The 18156-nt window shown below is 50.0% G+C and overlaps 1 protein-coding gene across 1 annotated transcript in view; it reads left to right on the top strand.

The window, feature by feature from the left end:
* The first annotated feature begins 610 nt into the window (after positions 1 to 610).
* The window catches only part of LOC135896072 (polycystin-1-like protein 2), a 38221-nt gene continuing 20675 nt past the window's right edge, over positions 611 to 18156 (top strand). The window contains exons 1-7 of the mRNA XM_065424404.1: positions 611 to 747; positions 1243 to 1526; positions 3501 to 3668; positions 4736 to 4952; positions 5461 to 5668; positions 9277 to 9459; positions 13034 to 13319. Of these exons, the coding sequence (XP_065280476.1) occupies positions 1329 to 1526; positions 3501 to 3668; positions 4736 to 4952; positions 5461 to 5668; positions 9277 to 9459; positions 13034 to 13319 (1260 nt within the window). The 5' untranslated portion in view covers positions 611 to 747; positions 1243 to 1328. The remainder of the gene's footprint in view (positions 748 to 1242; positions 1527 to 3500; positions 3669 to 4735; positions 4953 to 5460; positions 5669 to 9276; positions 9460 to 13033; positions 13320 to 18156) is intronic.

Here is an 18156-nt window from a genome sequence, read left to right as displayed (position 1 = left end):
GTGCGATACCAAACTCGAGGTGTGCCACCGAGGTAAAAGACTACGTTGGCGAGCATAATAGTAGGGTCCCACCGGTTATTGCGGCTGACGTGTTCATAGAGGCTGATCCAGTCATCGACGTCTTCCCCATCGTGGCCCGAGAATACGCCAGGATCACGGGTAGCGGGGAGAGTGATGTAGGTCGTCGAAAAGGCAGCAGGTGTCGGAGCCGGCGGAATCGGGTTGTCGTCGCCGGGAGCCATGAAGGAAGGCTCGACGTACCGTCCACTGCGAAGCTCCGTGACGAGGTACAGGGAACGTCCACCTCCACCAGATATGTTACGTAGGATGACGCAGACGAAAAGCTATGTACAAATATATTTACAAGGAAAATACGCTGCGCTAGGCCAAGAGGCAACAGCCCGCGCTAGCATCTAATCGTCGTCGTCGTCTTCAAACTGCTGGCCTTTCGTGATCGCACATATTGTGCCGTAGCAATATTATATCTAAGCGTAAGGTTCATTTATTATTTCACGGGGGCATCACTGGGCACGTACCACGCGGCCAACACGCGAGAGCGCGCCGCGTGCACGCGGTGTTCTGACCTGGAAAGAGAAGGAAGAGGAAGAAGAACGAAGGCTGCGAACGGGCGCGCTTGCACGCTGTACCCGGAGTCCAACGAATTCTCGCCTTCAGAGTACTACTGGTCCCGTCTTGTTGACAAGAGCTGCGTGATCACATCTAACACAAGAGCTGTTAGGTGCAAGGGTGAGTGTGCGCCATTTTTTGTCTTTCTTTGTGTGTGACTATAGGCTGGCGACCACGATGCAGTATTTCCTTCATGCGATGATGCATACGTAACGATGCCTATAGGAAAGTCGGGCTGAAATGGAAGTGCAGGGTACGCCAAACGGTTGTGAGTGTTGTGGTGTCGCCGATGAAGTCGGTGCAGACGCCTAACAGCCAACAAAGCACGGTGCCGGGCCGGGTGACGTGGAGGCAAGGCGTTCGAATAGCGGGGAGAACAGTACGTTTATCGACGAAACGTAACGAAAGTTGTGCAAGAATGGCCGTTAGGTGTGCTTATTCGGCACGGAAGGACAGCCTGGTGTTTGCGTAAATAGGACCAGGCAGAATGACTGAACATATATGCATGAAGCCTTAGGCATCGGCTCGCTGACCTGTTGTCGTGCAGGTAATGATGGCTAGCGTAGACAAAAGTGAAGCGATAACCCGAGAGTTTTCGATGTCCGTGTGCCATAGCTCGTGGAAGCCCCGTCTCGTCATTTCGGCCAACCGCCCGGTGCCTACAGCTGCAGCCGTACCGACTCGAGCGCCAACGAAGGAGCATGCGGCGGGCGGCGGCCTTCCTGCTGCTGTCAGCTCTGGTTTCGACCGCTGGCGCTGCCGAGCCCATGCGCTGCATCGTGCAGCCCACCCACGGCTCGGTGCTGGAGACGAGCTTCCTCGTGGGCTGCACGGGAGGAGAGGAGGGCGTCCCACTGCGCGTCTACCTGCGGGACCATGCCACTGCCGGCCCCTACCAGGTGCGTGGGTGCAGTCGTACGTGCGATGAGTGACTGGTCGTTGCGGACAGTAATAGGGTTGACGTAACAAGGTGTCATAAAAGCTACGACGCACATCGCAGTGGGAGGCTTCGGAATAGTTTTAACCACCGTCTGCTCGCAAAAGCGATGCTGAACGGTCGCTCAGATTAATGAGGTTTGCTATACCTTAATTCATGCGGCGCAGATAGGTTGATTGCCAGCGTGTAACATGATTTATTGCTGTCGTGCCAAAACTTCAAGCCGGCACTTAAGTGTAGCGTCGCCAATCTGAAAGCATCATCTTATATTAGTGTCGGTTTACCACCAAAATGTGCATAGAACTCATAATTCTAGGCCATGATCTCATTATAATACAAATTGTACCCCCTTTGTCGTCGTTAATTAAAAAGACCTCAAGAGGAAGCTTTAGCTGGCGGACTCCTATCTAAATACATGAGGAAGGAGAAATCACTTTTTTCTCGGCAACGTCTGCACCAATTATGATGAGGTTTCTTGCACTTAAAATAAAAAGCTAAAATGTAGAGGCTGTTGGAATCGGATTTTTTATTTAGGCCGTGGACGTTTTTTTTCCTTTTTATTTTTGTTTTATACATTGGAATGTCAACCACAACTAATTTCCCCGATTCTTTCACTGGCCTTATTGTCTGTTGGCTTTATATCGTCATAATTAACAAGATCGAGCTCCTCAGTTCCCTTCTTCTCTAGTTCATTCATAGCGTGGGTCTCTAATCTGGCAGTCTTGATGCTATTAGGTATCATACAAGGCTTAATTTGTTTAGCCACATTCCTCCTCTCCTGAGTTAACGAGTTACGTGACGGCGTCGGGCAAAAAAAGAAAAGATGTTTCACATCCGGTCACCATGGCTCTGAGCGGCACAGGCTATGTCTCTGAGGGCTAGATCGAGTAAAACGTAAATACCGAAGTTAGTGGATGGTTTGATAGCCGTCGCCGTAGCACATTGGTAGTGAAACGCACGAGTAATGCGAAGGTGGTGGATCCGGCTCCCACCGGCGACAAGTTATCTTTTCGTCCACTTTCATTTGCCTTTTCTTCGTTATTTCCTACATTTGAATGTCCACCGCAGCTAATTTCCCCGATGCTTTCTTTCGTTTCAAAATATCATCCTCCAGTTGATGATCGTCTTTTCAGGGTTTCGTTCAAAAACTGCGGTAGTTGTCTTGCAGTTGTACCAAACATGATGAAGAGGCGCCTAAGGGTCCAGCAGCACGGAATACACTGTGGACGAGCACCATACGCACGCCTGGCTGAGATATCATCGGGTGCAGGGAAGAGCCATAATAATAGAGGGGTTTCAAAGGGGATTTAGAGATGGATCACCCTGACCTGCTGTCGAAAGGAACTCCTCGGACACTTATTTCCTCTCCCAACAAATAGGTACCGCTGGTAGCGTTGTACGTTTGCTGTAGCATGTGGTGTTATAATCATTTTCTAACACAGACGGTCCCCATAAAGAGGAAGACAAAGGCTTCCAGAACTAATATTGCTGCTAAGCAACTTCGGTGTTCGGGTATGTCAGAATAGTTTGAACAGACACATATTGTTTACGTAAAGTTACGTATTGTTTACAACTGCAATCATTATGACGCACGTTAAACGTGTGTTCAAAACAATAAGAGAGAGGTTCACAACAATACGGAGGCTTGAAGTGGTTAAAAGTGATCGAACAAGGAATGTCATTGAAGTCAAAGTTTCGACAAGGGGACGTCTTCGTTAGTGCAACAGCTGCTGCCCCGCCGCTGGTGTTAGGTTGCCGGTCATTTGTTGCCCAGACGAAGAGACGTACCCTTGTCGATACGTTGGGTTCAGTGACATTCCTTGTTCTGCCGCTGTTAGTCACGCTAAACAAGGGTTACTCTCACGTATGTTTTTTCAGATTAAAAAAAAACACACAATAGGCCAGTACGACCAAGAGTTTACATCGTGTCACGCAGGGTCGCCTTGTGCACGTACTTCCGGGTCCTGGCGCGTACCGCGTAAAACTGCCCATGGGCGACGCCGAGCAGGCTTACGCCATGGGGCTGCACGTGCACGGCGCCGATTCGCCACCCACGAACGTCACCGTGACGCCGCCGCACCACTGCGAACCACTCGCACAACTGGTAGGTGACGGAGTTGGTGCCACGTGACCGTACCCACTTGTGTGCATACCTTTTACCACATCACTACAGCTAATAGAATGACGGGCGCAACGTTAAGGGATAAGAAAAGAGCAGATTGGGTGAGGGAACAAACACGAGTTAATGACATCTTAGTTGAAATCAAGAACATGAAATGGGGCATGGGCAGGACATGCAATGAGGAGGGAAGATAACCGATGATCATTAAGGGCTACGGACTGGATTCCAAGATAAGGGAAGCGTAGCAGGGGGCGGCAGAAAGTTAGGGGGGCAGATGAGATTAAGAAGTATGCAGGGACAACATGGCCACAATTAGCACATGACCGGGGTAGTTGGAGAAGTATGGGAGAGGTCTTTGCACTGCAGTAGGCGTAGCCAGGCCGATGATGATGATAGCTAATCTGTCTACTCTATTTGTTGCGGTGCTTTGATTTCGATTATGGGAAACACGCACCAAGAACATTTCCACCAAATTAATAATTTTTTTTAATTATGGGGTTTAACGTGCCAAAACCACTTTCTGATTATGAGGCACGCCGTAGTGGGGGACTCCGGAAATTTCGACCACCTGGGGTTCTTTTAACGTGCACCTAAATCTAAGTACACGGGTGTTTTCGCATTTCTCCCCCATCGAAATGCGGCCGCCGCAGCCGGGATTCGATCCCGCCACCTCGTGCTCAGCAGCCCAACACAATAGCCACTGAGCAACCACGGCGGGTACCATTTCCACCAAGAACATACTTCATAAAACAAGCGGGATTATCAGCATTGTTTTTATTAAAGAAACATCATCGTATATCATGGCATTCAGCTTAATATTCAGCACGGCTCATCTGTTGTTCACGTACGACCGCAGTTCATTCCTTACAAAGTCGAATCCATCTTTGTGACACTTGTAAAGTTTATAGCCTCCTTGTTATTTCACTTCTCGCCCGCCTGTAGCACCCGCAGAAACATATGCCTATGACAAGACAAGCTGATGCTCTGATACGTCTTCTTAATCGCGGTTCCTATGTACCGTTGTACTCAATCTTACGGAACGCTTCCAGGTGGCGACCCCTGGAGGCGACGTGCCCGTTGACAGTTCCGTGCACCCGACGCTCTCTCTGGTGGCGGTAGCGGCGAGCTACGCAGCCGCCTGCGGACACTCGCCGGACTCGACGTCGGCGCTGCTTCTACCGCTGCTCCAGAGGGCGAGGGTGCGCACGCCGCTGCAGCTGGAGCACGGCGCCGAAGCACTGCGCGCTCTGGGATTCGCAATCGCAGGCACGTTGAAGCACACCGTTTACATGACACGGGGCAGTGGCGGATCACGGCACCTTTTAACCCTCGCACTGCCACTCGCGAGATAACTCGGGCACCGACCCACGCAAAATATCTGCCGATCCTTACAATGCTGTCGCTTTGTGTTTTCACAGCACTGCCTTTCTCTCCTGAAGCAGCAAATCGGGCGAGAAAGAACATTGCGAACCTGTTACGTTTTCTGTGCAGAATAACCCTAACCACAGAAAACTTGGAAGGTGAATTGGCAATAAGTGGAGCAAATGTATCAGTATTCTGCCATTCTCCCTCATGGGGGCAGCTATGGCGACTTAGTGTGGCAGGTGCGTGAGCGTTTGGACCATTGAGGAAGGAAACTTCCTTCTTTCCTCCATGGTTTGGATAGACGAATGGATTTATGCTCACTCACTCACTGACTGACTCACTGACTGACTCACTCACTCACTCACTCACTCACTCACTAATCTACCATTCCCGGCGCTTACAACCCTAGGGCTGTCTTCTCCCGGCGGGCAGCTGGGCGTGACCAGGCTGGCGTCCCGTTGGGCGAGCGCCCTGCGCTCGCGGAGTCTGCTGTCGGCGCCGCAGCAGCCCAGGCTCGCCTCGTCTGTGGCACTGCTGCGCGCCGTGGCCACGCTGCACGGCAACGCGGTGCGAGATTCCTCGTCGTGCCACCACGGTCCGTCCAGGACTGTGCCCAGGTGAGGGAGCCACACGGCGGCATGTGATGACACGCTATATGAAAGTACTCGATTGAAGATTGGAACGACGGGAAATGGGCCAGTTGATAGGGATTTACGGGTGAGAAATCGGCCAGGCGTGAAAACGTGGACTAAAGTAGAGGGGCGTTCGTTATATTTCTGTGGGCACGCCTGACCTTCCTGTGCCGTTAGTCTGGTCTAACCGCGCAGTTAAAAAAAGTAAAAAGAAAGGCCATACAGCCGTTTTGGCAGCTGTATTTGATGCTGTGATAGGTGTCATATGGCGTATTAATTTCGTATTCTTTGATGGGACGACAGACCATTCCTCCAGTATCTCAATGTGTGTGAACTTCAGTGGCGGCTTGCGGTTTGCGAGGATCATTTTATTTGTGGTTGTATAATCCGTTTAATGCTGTGCAAGGCTGCTAAACCTATGGTAGCAAGGCTACACATTGTTTGCCCACTGTCAGTCAGGATCCGCAGCCATTAAAAAATTCTTGCGTTACAACTATTTGCGAGCGCTAAAGATGACAAGCATTTGTGATGTTGGATATATTAATAGCGAAGATGACCGGTGTTGTGATCGGCCCGGAATTCGACTTCTCAAGTGTGGGAAACGTTGAAGCTCGCTTTCCCGCGCCGAGGCAATTGCCCTTATATTCGACAAAGCGGCACCCCTATAGACCCTGCCCCGCCCTCAGTGGGCACGAAGAGGAGGAGGTCGTCGACTTCACAACCTGTCAAGGGGACACCAGCTGCGTTGTGCAAGCAGGCACTGATGCTTCCATGGGCGCAATCACAAGCAGACTTCGACTGACATAAGACCACGTGAAGTGAACGACCCTTTCTAAGGGACCTCTCCACCGATTGTACCGGCCTTACGCGAGGGGTTAAAGGCCTGGCCTGGGCCGTCCTGGCCCCCAGGTTTGACAGAACCGCTCGAGACTCGGATAGAGTCACAATCATGTACCAATGAAGTGAATAGATTCTTTCTGTTTTTTATGCGAAGCATATTACGAGAGCTCAACCCAGCTCCTCAGGCGCGGCGGTGTCGCCATGAAACCACGTGACACCGTGACGTCACGACAGAGGAGAAGTGGCTTTGGCTCAACTCTTGCAAGACGGGCTGGGTGGGAATCGAACCAGGGTCTCCGGAGTGTGGGACGGAGACGCTACCACTGAGCCACGAGTACGATGCTTCAAAGCGGTACAAAAGCGCCTCTAGTGAATGCGGTGTTGCCTTAGAAACGAGCTGTTTCTAAGGCGTGCGTCTCTTGCTCAGGCGCACATTTCGTTGCCGCGCCGAACGCTGCTTTGCTCGACGCTCACCGCGTCCAATGCGGGGCGCGTAGTCGCTGCCCTGTAGCCCATTGTCTTACACCCCTTGGCGGGTCGACGGGAACGCTGTCGCGTTCCACTCTTGAAGGCGAAGCAGTAATGCATGAGTTGTTTCTTCGTCTAGCCGAACCAAATATAGCCAAGCAACAGCAGTTCACCAGGCTAAACAGTGGTTCAACAACTAAAATAAAGGCTAGTATGCTTCGCATCCTGGGCTTAACCTTACCTAAGCCACAGCCATTTTTTTTTAATCACGATACCCTCCTTCATCGCCATCTCCTGATTCTTGCGTTGAAGACCCACCTCACCCGATCGAGATCGTATCACCGGCAAATAGGAAACACCCAGTACAAAAGAAAAGCTTTGTGAATTTGATTCCGGTTCATTATTCACTTGCACCATTTCTTAGTGGTTATTAAATTGTTTTCTGTACGGCTAGCCTCCTCTGGTTGCAGTACCTACTGGAAATACCTTTCTGGCTCTTCTACTTACTGAACTCTAAAATTATGCAGGTTTAGTGCCTTTGTGTAATCTTAAGACATGGCGACTATATAAAGGGTGTTCCAGATGTCATACATCGCGTTTTAAAAAAGACTATTCATTCCACACGAAGACAACAAAGAGCATATTGTTTACAATGAAGTAGAGTAACCGCCAGTCTTCTTTTTGTTGGTGCGATTCAATTTAATATTTAATTAAAATTACCTAATTTTAGTTTACTTCTCTGAATGTCGTGCTGCGAATGAAGACATTGTAGAAAATTGAGAGAAATTTAGAAAGTGGAATGCGTACACGACACTGGGACACCCTGTATTATGTATTATTGCTGTTTGCTCACATGTCCATATCGTCGTTGTTTTATTGCGATAGCAATTATACGGACACTCCAGGCGCATTTCTGCCGTCGGCGTTGCCGTGAGCTTCCGTATAAAGTCCAAGGGCGATAAAATCGTCGTCGTGCGCCATATGCTGTACGTACGAGGGAAAGCATGCGAGGGTGAGCAAGCGATCGCGGCTCAATCTCGCGCACGCAGTGGCGGAAAGCGGGGAGGAAGCACGCCGCCTTCCGTCGCGCGCAAGGTTACGGGGGGGAGGGAACAGGGGCACGTTCTACTCCGGGCGTCCGCGCGCGCTGTATCTTGAAAGCAATCTACGACGGGTGCAGAGTCCGCGCTGCGTTGTCTTTTCGTGGCTCAGTTCGCGTTGATGCGAGCGGCAGCACGATGCTGAGTTCGCTCGCTGCTGCTGCCGCGTTTCCTCACTGCAACGTTTTCACAGCGAGTTTCCGCGGCAATCGAGTGAGATTTGTTCATGTTTGCTTGCGTGTGTGACTCCACAATTTAGTTAGTATGCCTATCTTTACAAGTTTGTACGGCCGATAAAACTACAATCCTTACTTCGTATAGCTGTGCACTAATTTTCTATCGCAATCGATGCTTCTCCTTTGTGGCGAAACTGCGACTTCTCTTTTTCTCTTCGTTTCAAGCAGGTGGGCGTGGTGTTTCTTTCTTTATGTAAATGTGTGGTGTTTATACATGTCTGCGTGAATATGTATTAACTGCATTCGATAGTCACGTGTTTGCTATATAGAAGAATAATCCGCCAATCTAGCACGACGCCTACGTGTTGTGATCTTTCAATGACTTACACATTGCAACCTGACGATAATCGATATGGTTATAAAATCCTCTATTTTTAAGCTTAATTTTCTATATTGACCGAAAAACATTCTAACTGATTACCTGATGTAATGTAAAGGAGCATTGACAACTGACAATTCCTAGGCGAAGGATTAACTGTTGGGTTAGTTGGTGTCGCCTGAGTGTTGAGGGAAATTAGTGCTAAAAAGCACAAGCGCTGTGTTCCTCTCCCCTTCCGGCATACGTGCCTTTTTTTTTTGGGAGGGGGGGGGGCGCCAATTGCCACTGAACAGGTTGTATAGCGGCAGCAGCATTGGCGTCGCATGAATAAAATACCCGGCGCTCCCAGCCTCAACAGCGCGGGTGCTGCGCTCGGCACGCGCCAGCACCGGCTGGCGTTCGGCAGATTAAAAGCTAGCCTGAGACATCGCTGACGTGTCCTCTCTGCACTCGTCAGAGGTCTGTGGACACCTACGGGTTCGCACTGCCACCCGTCGCCACAACGTATTCTTAGGAGACCAGCGCCAGCTAGATTAGACCACAACCTCGTCAGGAGGCTGCAAGCTTGCCCCAGTACAACCTTGCGCCGTATAAGCAACGTGAAACGCTCGCTTTTTACACCTCACGCAGAGCTCTGCTGTCGACGCTGGACGAAGTGCAGCGTACCCTGGCGTCCTCGGTGCAGGACTCGCTGTCGCTGCACCTGTCCGGCTACGGGGTGTGCGTACGCGGTGCGCAACCACGCGAGCGCGTCACCACACTGGGGCTGCCCAACGGAAGCGTTGTCAACTTGGAGCCAGCCTCAGCTGCCAGGTGGGTTGCACTTCGATCATGAATTATGACTCAGTGTTCTTAAGGCATCAAATTTGTATATTTGTTTTCTGGAAACACGGCGCTAGCTTAGCAGAAAGATGTAAGTGGACCTGTAGCATGAATGTTTATCAGAAATCAGCCCAGCCGTCGTAATAAAAAAATCGGTGGATACCAAGCTTAGGTGTGAATGGAGGATAAGCTAATATTTCCTTGTTGTTTAATGAAGTCCTCGCTTGGTCTTCTTCTTTTTCACTTCTATGTAGCTCGGCTGCACACTCGGCTGCTTCTGTTGCCAACTTCTTCAGTTCCTTCCTATCGTTCTGCTTGTCCATTCGGTCCCCTACTCACCCAGCGACATGTGCCCAATCTGGGAGATTGGCCATTTAGGTTCCCATAGCCAGTGACGCATGCCCAGCTGGACTTACCCAGTGTCCGAAGTTGCCTACTCGGGCGTTAATCAGCGGCACATACCCTTTAGCTAAAGATGTTGCAAAATCGGCAAGTCGGCAGTCAGCACAGCCAAAGGAGGGGAAGAGGCAAAGGAAGCTTCGCTTTAACATTTATTGATTAAGAATGTTGAGCTCCTACAGGTGATGTACTGTATAAGGAAAACTAACAGCCTCTGGATGCGAACGTTTTCGTATTTTTTCCGAATAATCCTGCGAAAGATATCACGTGACTAACATTCAGGTCGCAACAGAAAGCAGCGCTCTGACACAAGCTCCGTTGTAGTCAGCAGAAGTGCCCCTGCTCAGACCGTAGCAACGCTAATGCGTCGCGGCTGAGGAGCGATAGATTGCATGCTAATTCCTGTACTTGTTTTGAGGGCACTCCTTTTTGATGCAGGTGGGCGGTTAGTCGCGTAATATTTTTTTTTTTGGGGGGGGGGGGCGCATTCTTTATCATACGGAAGAAATAAACGGATAAAAAAAAGTACCTGGATGAAAAGATGCCAGTTCTAAATTTACCACCTCCTACAACCCCCAAACGAACGGCCTCACTGAGCGTTTGAACCGCACCCTTACAGACGTGCTATCCAAATACGTTCCAGACGACCACCGTGACTGGGACCTGGCTCTACCTTACATTACCTTTGCATACAAGTTTTCCGGTCTCGAAACTGCTGGCTTTTCCCCGTTTTACCTCTTGTATGGCCGCGAACCGACGCTACCACTGGACACTGTGCTTCCGTGCGCCACAGCTTCAACTAGCGATTATGCCCGTGATACAATCGCCCATGCTGACCATGCTCGCCAACTTGTGCGCGCTCGCCTACAAGTGTCTCAAGACAAGCAGAAGCAACGCTACGACCTCTGTCACCGTGATGTCTATTTTGTGCCCGGCGCCCTCGTCTTGCTTTGGTCACGGAAAGTCGGAAAGTCGGCCTTTGTGAAAAACTGCTTGCCTGTTGCACAGGCCCATATCGCGTGATACGCAAAGTGACCGACGTCACTTATGAAATCGTTCTAGCCACGCCCACTACGTCCTCTGCTGTGACAACCAATGACATTGTCCACGTTGCCCGACTCAAGCCCTACAACTCTTCATGCGCCTTGGATATTTAACAGCACCGTGACGGTGCTTTTCCCGCCGGGGGGTAATATTACGATACCATTGAGCGATGCTCAAGAGACGAGCCACCGCGGGAACGACGAAGAAGTTGGTCGGTGCCCTTGGCACGAGCGAGTGTCAGCCTGGCTGCCTGGCTCCAGTGTAAATAGCGTGTAAATAGCATCTTTCGTCTGTGTCTTTCCACACGTAACAATATATAGACCCGGACTTGTTCGGGCTCTCTAGTGCAGCCGTCGTCACTGCTTAGTTGCCTCTGCAAGTTTCGCAGATATTGTTGCATGGAAGTTTCAGAATAACATAGGACCTATAAAAAAGTAGCTTCGAAGTGACTACTAATGCTATACATAGGTAATTCGTGGTTTCTGTTGGTATGTTGCCGAAGTCGGAACGCAAAAACAACGTCGGTTTCGCATGTGTTCATTCCTGAGACCCCCTTGTACATATATTGCTCATTACTTTGAATCTATTTCAGAGTTAACTAGGAATTGATTACGCAATGCGTTCACCACAGATATCATGTTAGATGCATGCTAAACGGATAAAAGCAATTTGCTTATATTTATTGCCTATAGCTTTCAAGAAAATTGACGCTGACTTGACACAGGCCGTTCAATCGTTACAGACGACGAAAAGCAACCATGAAGTGCGTTTCGAATATGGCAGAATGATTTTAATATCGAGGACGCATCGTAAACATGACAACTCACCACACGATGCCGCATCTTCAGCTCTGTGTTTATGCAAGCCAAAGCAGTTTTTACCATAATAAACATGAGGAGATGGTTATTTTGTTCACGCATGATGAAGTCCTGCTTCTGGCATTTAACAATGACAGCTAAGCAAAACAAAATTGGTTTTCACATTGGTAACATACCACTTGAATATGAGCAGATTTCAAGAGCAATTAGGTCACGCAGTTTCCATCGGGTCTCGGGGTACTACATCTACTGTCATGTCAAGGAGGCTGGAGCTGGCTCTTGGATGTATTCATTTTCGGCCCGATAAGAACATATAGCAGGCGTCATAAAGAAAAATTATGCTGCAATTAAAATCAAGCAAAATTTCACGAGGAGTTTCGCCGCTTACCACTGATATAGCGGTGCGATAATTCTGCTAAAAGGCGTTTCCAAACGCATCTCAATTTTTCCCGGCCCAAGGCGAAATCCGGCAGAGAACGCACGGAAATAATTACGTAGAATACGTGCCAGAGGTTCGGTTTTGATTTGAGTAATTGAAGACTGCACTGTCAATCTTGCAGCATTCTAATTAGATTGAAAACATCACGTGCTTTGTCGCACTCATTCGCTCTTTTTTATTAAACTAGCTTAAGAAAGCAGCCGCCAGCTTCTCACTCACACCGGTAGCATTCTCATTTTCCTTTTAATTCGATTGGCTTCTTTTGGATACTTCAGACATTTTTAGGTCTTCCAATGTCTGACCTCTTTCACGGCGCTCTTCAATCGCTGCGAGAGCATTTCACAGGTTCATGTCCGACTGAGAAAAGTGAGAACGCCCGCCGTTCTAGCTGACAATGAAAAAATGTTAACGCCAGAAATGGACGCCGACGCAATCGTCCCGTAGTTCGTTCGAAGTAGGACATATGCCGAGCCCTAATTCTACAATGCCAGCGGGACGAAACTGACTGGCCTGTCACAGGCAACTTTTAGTGACGCTTTCCTTGTGGCGTCCGAAAGTGTAAACTTTGTGGCCTGCCGTGGCGCTGTGGCGCATGTGGACGTTAATGTGGTTAACGTTCATGGCTTACTTTCCCCGTCACAGAATATAGATAAAGGTGCCTTCGGCAGCATGGTTTACCGATGCATTGCTCGTATACTAATCGTATTAACATCGACAGCCATCGTGAGACGAGTAATTTCTTTGCTCTAGCAAACCTTTTCTTCAGTGTTAGTTTGTGCCAGAAAGACCAAGACATGCTTTGTGTGGCAACTTAACGAACGCGCTTCTCATACACGGATACGCGTCTATTTTCCGCCGCATGCAGATGCCTCGTAATGGATGTGAGTCCGTTCCCGTGCGCGGACGACTCGCTGCTGAACACGCAGTTCGTGATGGTCAAGCGGGCTGACGGCCACTCGGCGGATCAGGCGTCGGTAATGGTCGAGCTGTTCCTGCGGAAGCGGCGGCCCGACTCACCGCTGGCCACAAATAACCGCGCGTACGCCAGTCGCGGCCTCGTCACGCTGCACAAGTTGGACGTGCCGGCAGCCGCGGCGGGATTCGACCTGCTCGTCCATTTGGAGCCGGAGAGGCCCATAGATCTGCTGCAGGTACGATTGAAGGAAGGGGAAATGCGAACTGCACTTGAAATTTCGCAGCGTTATGTCGCATTTAGGTATTTAACGCAGAAAGCTCGGGAATTTCGAACGTGGATATCTGAGACATTGACATGTGCTTAGGGAAAGAAAAAAATGAAACACCTTCAAAGAAGACAGAAAGGACCGCAGTGCCGGAATGACACTGTTCTAGAACTAATTTTACTGCGTTAAAGAAAAAGGGCCAGGCTTAGCTTGGTTAAGCCAAGAAGGCGTTGCATATTGCGCGGTCTTTTTTTTTTTTTGGAGTGCTTGGCGGCACTGGCAGGTATCAAGGGAAACTGTCAATTAGAGTTACTGTATGTGCTACCGCAGGTAGCACATACACAGTCTATTCTATATAAATACAAAATACAAAATACACAGTCTATTACATACACAGTCTATACATACACAATACATAAATACATACACAGTCTATTCTAGATAAATACAAAATACAAAATACACAGTCTATTCTATATACGCGAGTGCCCATACGTTATTAGGGCGGAGAAAGTGCACAGGTGAATGCAAGTCCAAAAAAAAATTAAACTAATATACGCGCTGCATGTTACGCCGCGCGCTAAAAAAGGGAAGCGCCTTTTTCTTCACAATCTAATCCAGTCAGCTGTTTCGATGCGTTTAGTTTGCGATTAGGCGGAAATGCGGTGCACAAGTGATGCAAAAGCGCCCACGGTCGATCGACGATACGTTAGGCATGTCGCCTGCAAAAACAGAGTGCGGCTTCGCCGCATAGACTTGGTTGCTTCTCAGGCAAGATGGCGGACCTACGCGCAACTCTGCTACCTACGGTAGCATATGCAGTAACTCTACTGTCAATCATAGCGCAGCGCCCCTAGCGGGAGGAGCGGGAGTCAGGTGGTGACTGCGGCCGCGCGCGACCGCGCAAGTTGGGGCCCAGCTTTTCCTCCGGCTGTCGTGACGTCACGTCACGTGGTTGCGCTAAAGGTCAATGGTGGCTGCCCGGCCGCGCCCAAGGGCTGAACTGAGTGATTGCAATATGCAACGCATAAAAAACACCGAGACAGTCCCACAGTGACAAACTGAATCGCGCAAAAGATGGCACGCGCGTCAGTCCACCTGTCGCAGATTTTGTTTCTGTCACAGACTTTCGTTGTGTCTTCTTCTAAGGGTTCATTTTTCATAAGCTCTGAAAGTTGTTGGTATTTATTCCGCAACTCTTATTTTATGGCTAGGCGAACTATGCAGCACTTGTCGCGCCCACCATGCGCGCTCTCTGTACAGAGTCGATCACACTTGTCTAGAGTGGCCCGACGGCTGCTCCGCACTGCGCCTGTGACGCCTAGCGACAAGCACCGGGTTCGAGATGTGTTGGCCGATAGCGCCACGCGCGTGGACGCTGCGGCATTCGCGATCGGCCAAGATACAGGCCGCTGCATTCTAGCCGTGTCACGTTCGCAGCTCAGCTGGCAGTGCTCGTCCAGTGATAAAAAGCCGGTGCTCGCGACCCGCAAATTACGCAGGCCTCTATCTTGGCCGCCCGCGAATGCCGCAGCGCCCACGCGCGTGGCGCTATCGGCCAACACATCTCGAACCCGGTGCTTGTCGCTAGGCGTCACAGGCGCAGTGCGGAGCAGCCGTCGGGCCACACTAGACAAGTGTGATCGACTCTGTACTGCGCTGTCCTGCTAGTACCTTGGGTGCTAAATTCCTTTCGTATGTTGTCTTGTAGGGGTTGAGGGACGGACTCCGCGATGAAGACCAAACTTGGGAGGGTTTATTTTACATTATGCACAGGGAGGTGAGCGTCAATTAACAGTCGTACAGTCATTACGGGCCGGCAGCAACTCGGACGCTGCGGCCTGCGGCAAGAAGTTCGAGAGAGGTGAATCAGGGAATCAGGGCATGCTCTGGTCTCTCTGGAAGGCTTCTTATAAACCCTTCGAGCACTGTAAGTCACGTCATGTTTGACCAATAGGAGAGTCCGCTCAGATGACGCCATTTTCAGTCAATGGTAGGCGCCCGTGTCGCGGTGTCACACCTGGCGGCTCTCTGCGGTCTTGCCTCGCAGACTGGCAATGCACTTCTTCTAACGAGGAGAAGGGGAGGGCTGCTCATGCTCCATTGTCCGAGGCCTCCTTCTAATCCCGGCGGCGTACGAACTTGTTGGCACGTGAACTTGTTGCCTTCACCTTGTTTGCTCGGCCGCTCCTCTGGAATGTGCTTTCCTGCTTCTGCATTCCTCAATTAGCTGTGCTGCGTTTCGAAGTGGTTTGGGGAACTCGAAGTAATCGCAGGAAACAGCTCCATATCTAACAGCTCGTCCTCGCCCCGGTTGTTCTGAATGGCCGGTGAACTCAATTCGCTGGCCATGAGGAACGCTGAAAGAAGCTGCAGGGTACTGGGGTCGAGCCTCGTTTGACAACCCTCGGGATCCTGGGCCCTGGAGAACATACGTCAAACAAACCAAACAACACAGCGCTGCACCACGCGTAAGCGCAGGCTCTTCACCCCTGACTCGCCAGGCTATTACTGAGTCAAAATCAACCCTGATATTTTAGTTCCCCAATTTTGACAAAGCAGTTCCAACCACCCTTCCAAACAGCTATCCATTTCTCCTCGATTGCCGACAAGACCAGAGTACTATTGTTATTGCAAAACAAAAGGGTCGTTGACGATGCAAACAACAAATGAAAACAGCCGAACATAACTTAAGTGGCCTAACTACACGAACAGCATGTTTCCAATCTATCGCAGTGGCGTACTTATCGCACGTAATGGTGCCACTGAACAATCTGGTCAGCCCTCACAAGTACGTAATCACAAGCGCGCTAGCCTTGTGGTCACTATTCAGAACGCATACTTGTGTCATAGGCAAACTCTTCATTACGCTTACTCACGTTTCTTCCTTTAGTCCCTCTAGGACACGTGACTTAAACGAACAATTAAACTCGCGGGACTTACACACTCCGCAGAACTCTTAAAATGATGCGTCTTCTACTAACTCTTTCCACGCACGTTCGCTAAAGAAGTCAGAATACGGCTGCCCTCAACACACGAGCAACCCAGTCATAAATCTGCTTCCTTCCGTCCACGAAGGACACGCGCTAATGGAACTAAGAACGCTTCTCCGTGCTAATCATGCACTCACTGAAAATCTACGCGCTTAACCTTAGACAATTCAAAAACACTTAAAAAGAAAGAAGGTTAAATAACACACGCGCTTTACCATAGGCCTCTGAACGATAACCTTGACCCTCAGGTTACTCACACACAAAAAAAAAAGCCTATCTACTTATTAATGAGCATCTCGCGAGACTACGTGTTTACTTAAAACGGATCTTTCAAATCTCGGAGCTTTCTCAAACCAAAGCATAAACAAAGCTCATACCTTACACCTTGAAAGAAATCCTAGTCTCTATTCGCGAAAAACTTTCCGATGCTCTAAATAAAAAACAAAACACTTCATTTCTACGGAAGCGCTCCTGGCCTCCCTTTCCAGACGCTTATGTCTGACTCATACTCTGAGCCGTCCCCGAGCTGGTCGCGGCTTGAAAACTACTCTGGCTGCCGAGGAAACACAAAAGGGCTGACTATCAGCTCCCCCAAGACGTCAAGGTCTCCTGCCAATTTGCGTCCTCGCGCCCCGCTTTCAACACAAGCTCGATTGACCGCGTCGCTACTCCCCACCTGGTCTCGTCCTGCCACCTTGCGTTTCTTCGAACTGCACGCTGAGCTATGAAAAGAACTACGGAACGACGAGGAGATTAACTGCCCCGTGCCCTTTGTCCGCGTCCGTGCAGAACATGCTTCGCGGTCCTCCTTTGACCTGTGGCTCGAACGTTCTGGATGCGTCAACATCGTCCTTGACGACCGCATCTTTTTCCTTGCGCCCTGCCCATTTGGGTTTCTCGCCAACTTTGGCGGCGCTTCATTAATTACCGTCTTTCGGTCTTTACCGCGCTTCTTTTTACGGCGCTTTCTCTTTGCACTCCCTTTCCTGTCGCCTTCCCGTGCCTCGTGCTGGCCGGTACACATTTCGTCGGCCCGGATCGGTCTCTTACCCGCACAGTCTGAGTGATTTACATTTAAATCAACACTCTCTCTGCCTCGACTGGCGGACAGCTCAACCGACTCTGGCGCAATGCAGCAGGCTTTACTCGAGTAAGACAACTCGCACTCTTGAGAACTGCCCTCTGCTACATTGCCCAGCTCACGGTGTGCATCGGCACACAGCCCGTCGGTATCGATCGCTGTCTCACGCGCACAGTCCGAATGATTAATAACTGAACCATCCCTATCTAGGCTATCTAGACTGGCGGAGAGCCGCACCGATCCCTGAACAATGCAGTTGTTCTCTCGTGGACTACGGAGCTCGCCATCCCGAGAACTACTCTCAACTGCATCGTCCAGTTCGCACCTCACTTCTGCACGCACATCTGGCTCTACATGGGTGCTCGCGTCCGTCGGGTCAGCAGTACCCTTTTCTTCGCTAGCAACCTCGCTAACATTACCAGCGACGCACACACGCGGTAACTGTGCCAATTTGTTCGCAGCTGGCCTAGCTGTCTCCACAGTCATCTGTTGGCACAGCACCTCGTCGCTTTCACTCTGGCCTTTAACGGCCTCTATTGCCACTAAGGCATCGTTAGCAGCTAGCATTTTCCCTTTACTTATGAATCTGCAGCTAATCTCACAGGCACTACTCTTCTCGTCGGCTTCTGGCGAAAATCCGCTCGATGCTGCCTCATTCTTTCGCTCTGTACTACGTACAGAATTCTCAGACAGCCGTTGTCTCTGTGCCAATAACTGATCACAATACTGTATT

The sequence above is a fragment of the Dermacentor albipictus genome, chromosome 2, assembly GCF_038994185.2.
Source record: "Dermacentor albipictus isolate Rhodes 1998 colony chromosome 2, USDA_Dalb.pri_finalv2, whole genome shotgun sequence".
Lineage (NCBI taxonomy): Eukaryota > Metazoa > Arthropoda > Arachnida > Ixodida > Ixodidae > Dermacentor > Dermacentor albipictus.
Note: the sequence above shows the minus strand (reverse complement) of the source record. Positions and strands in the feature narration are given on the sequence as shown.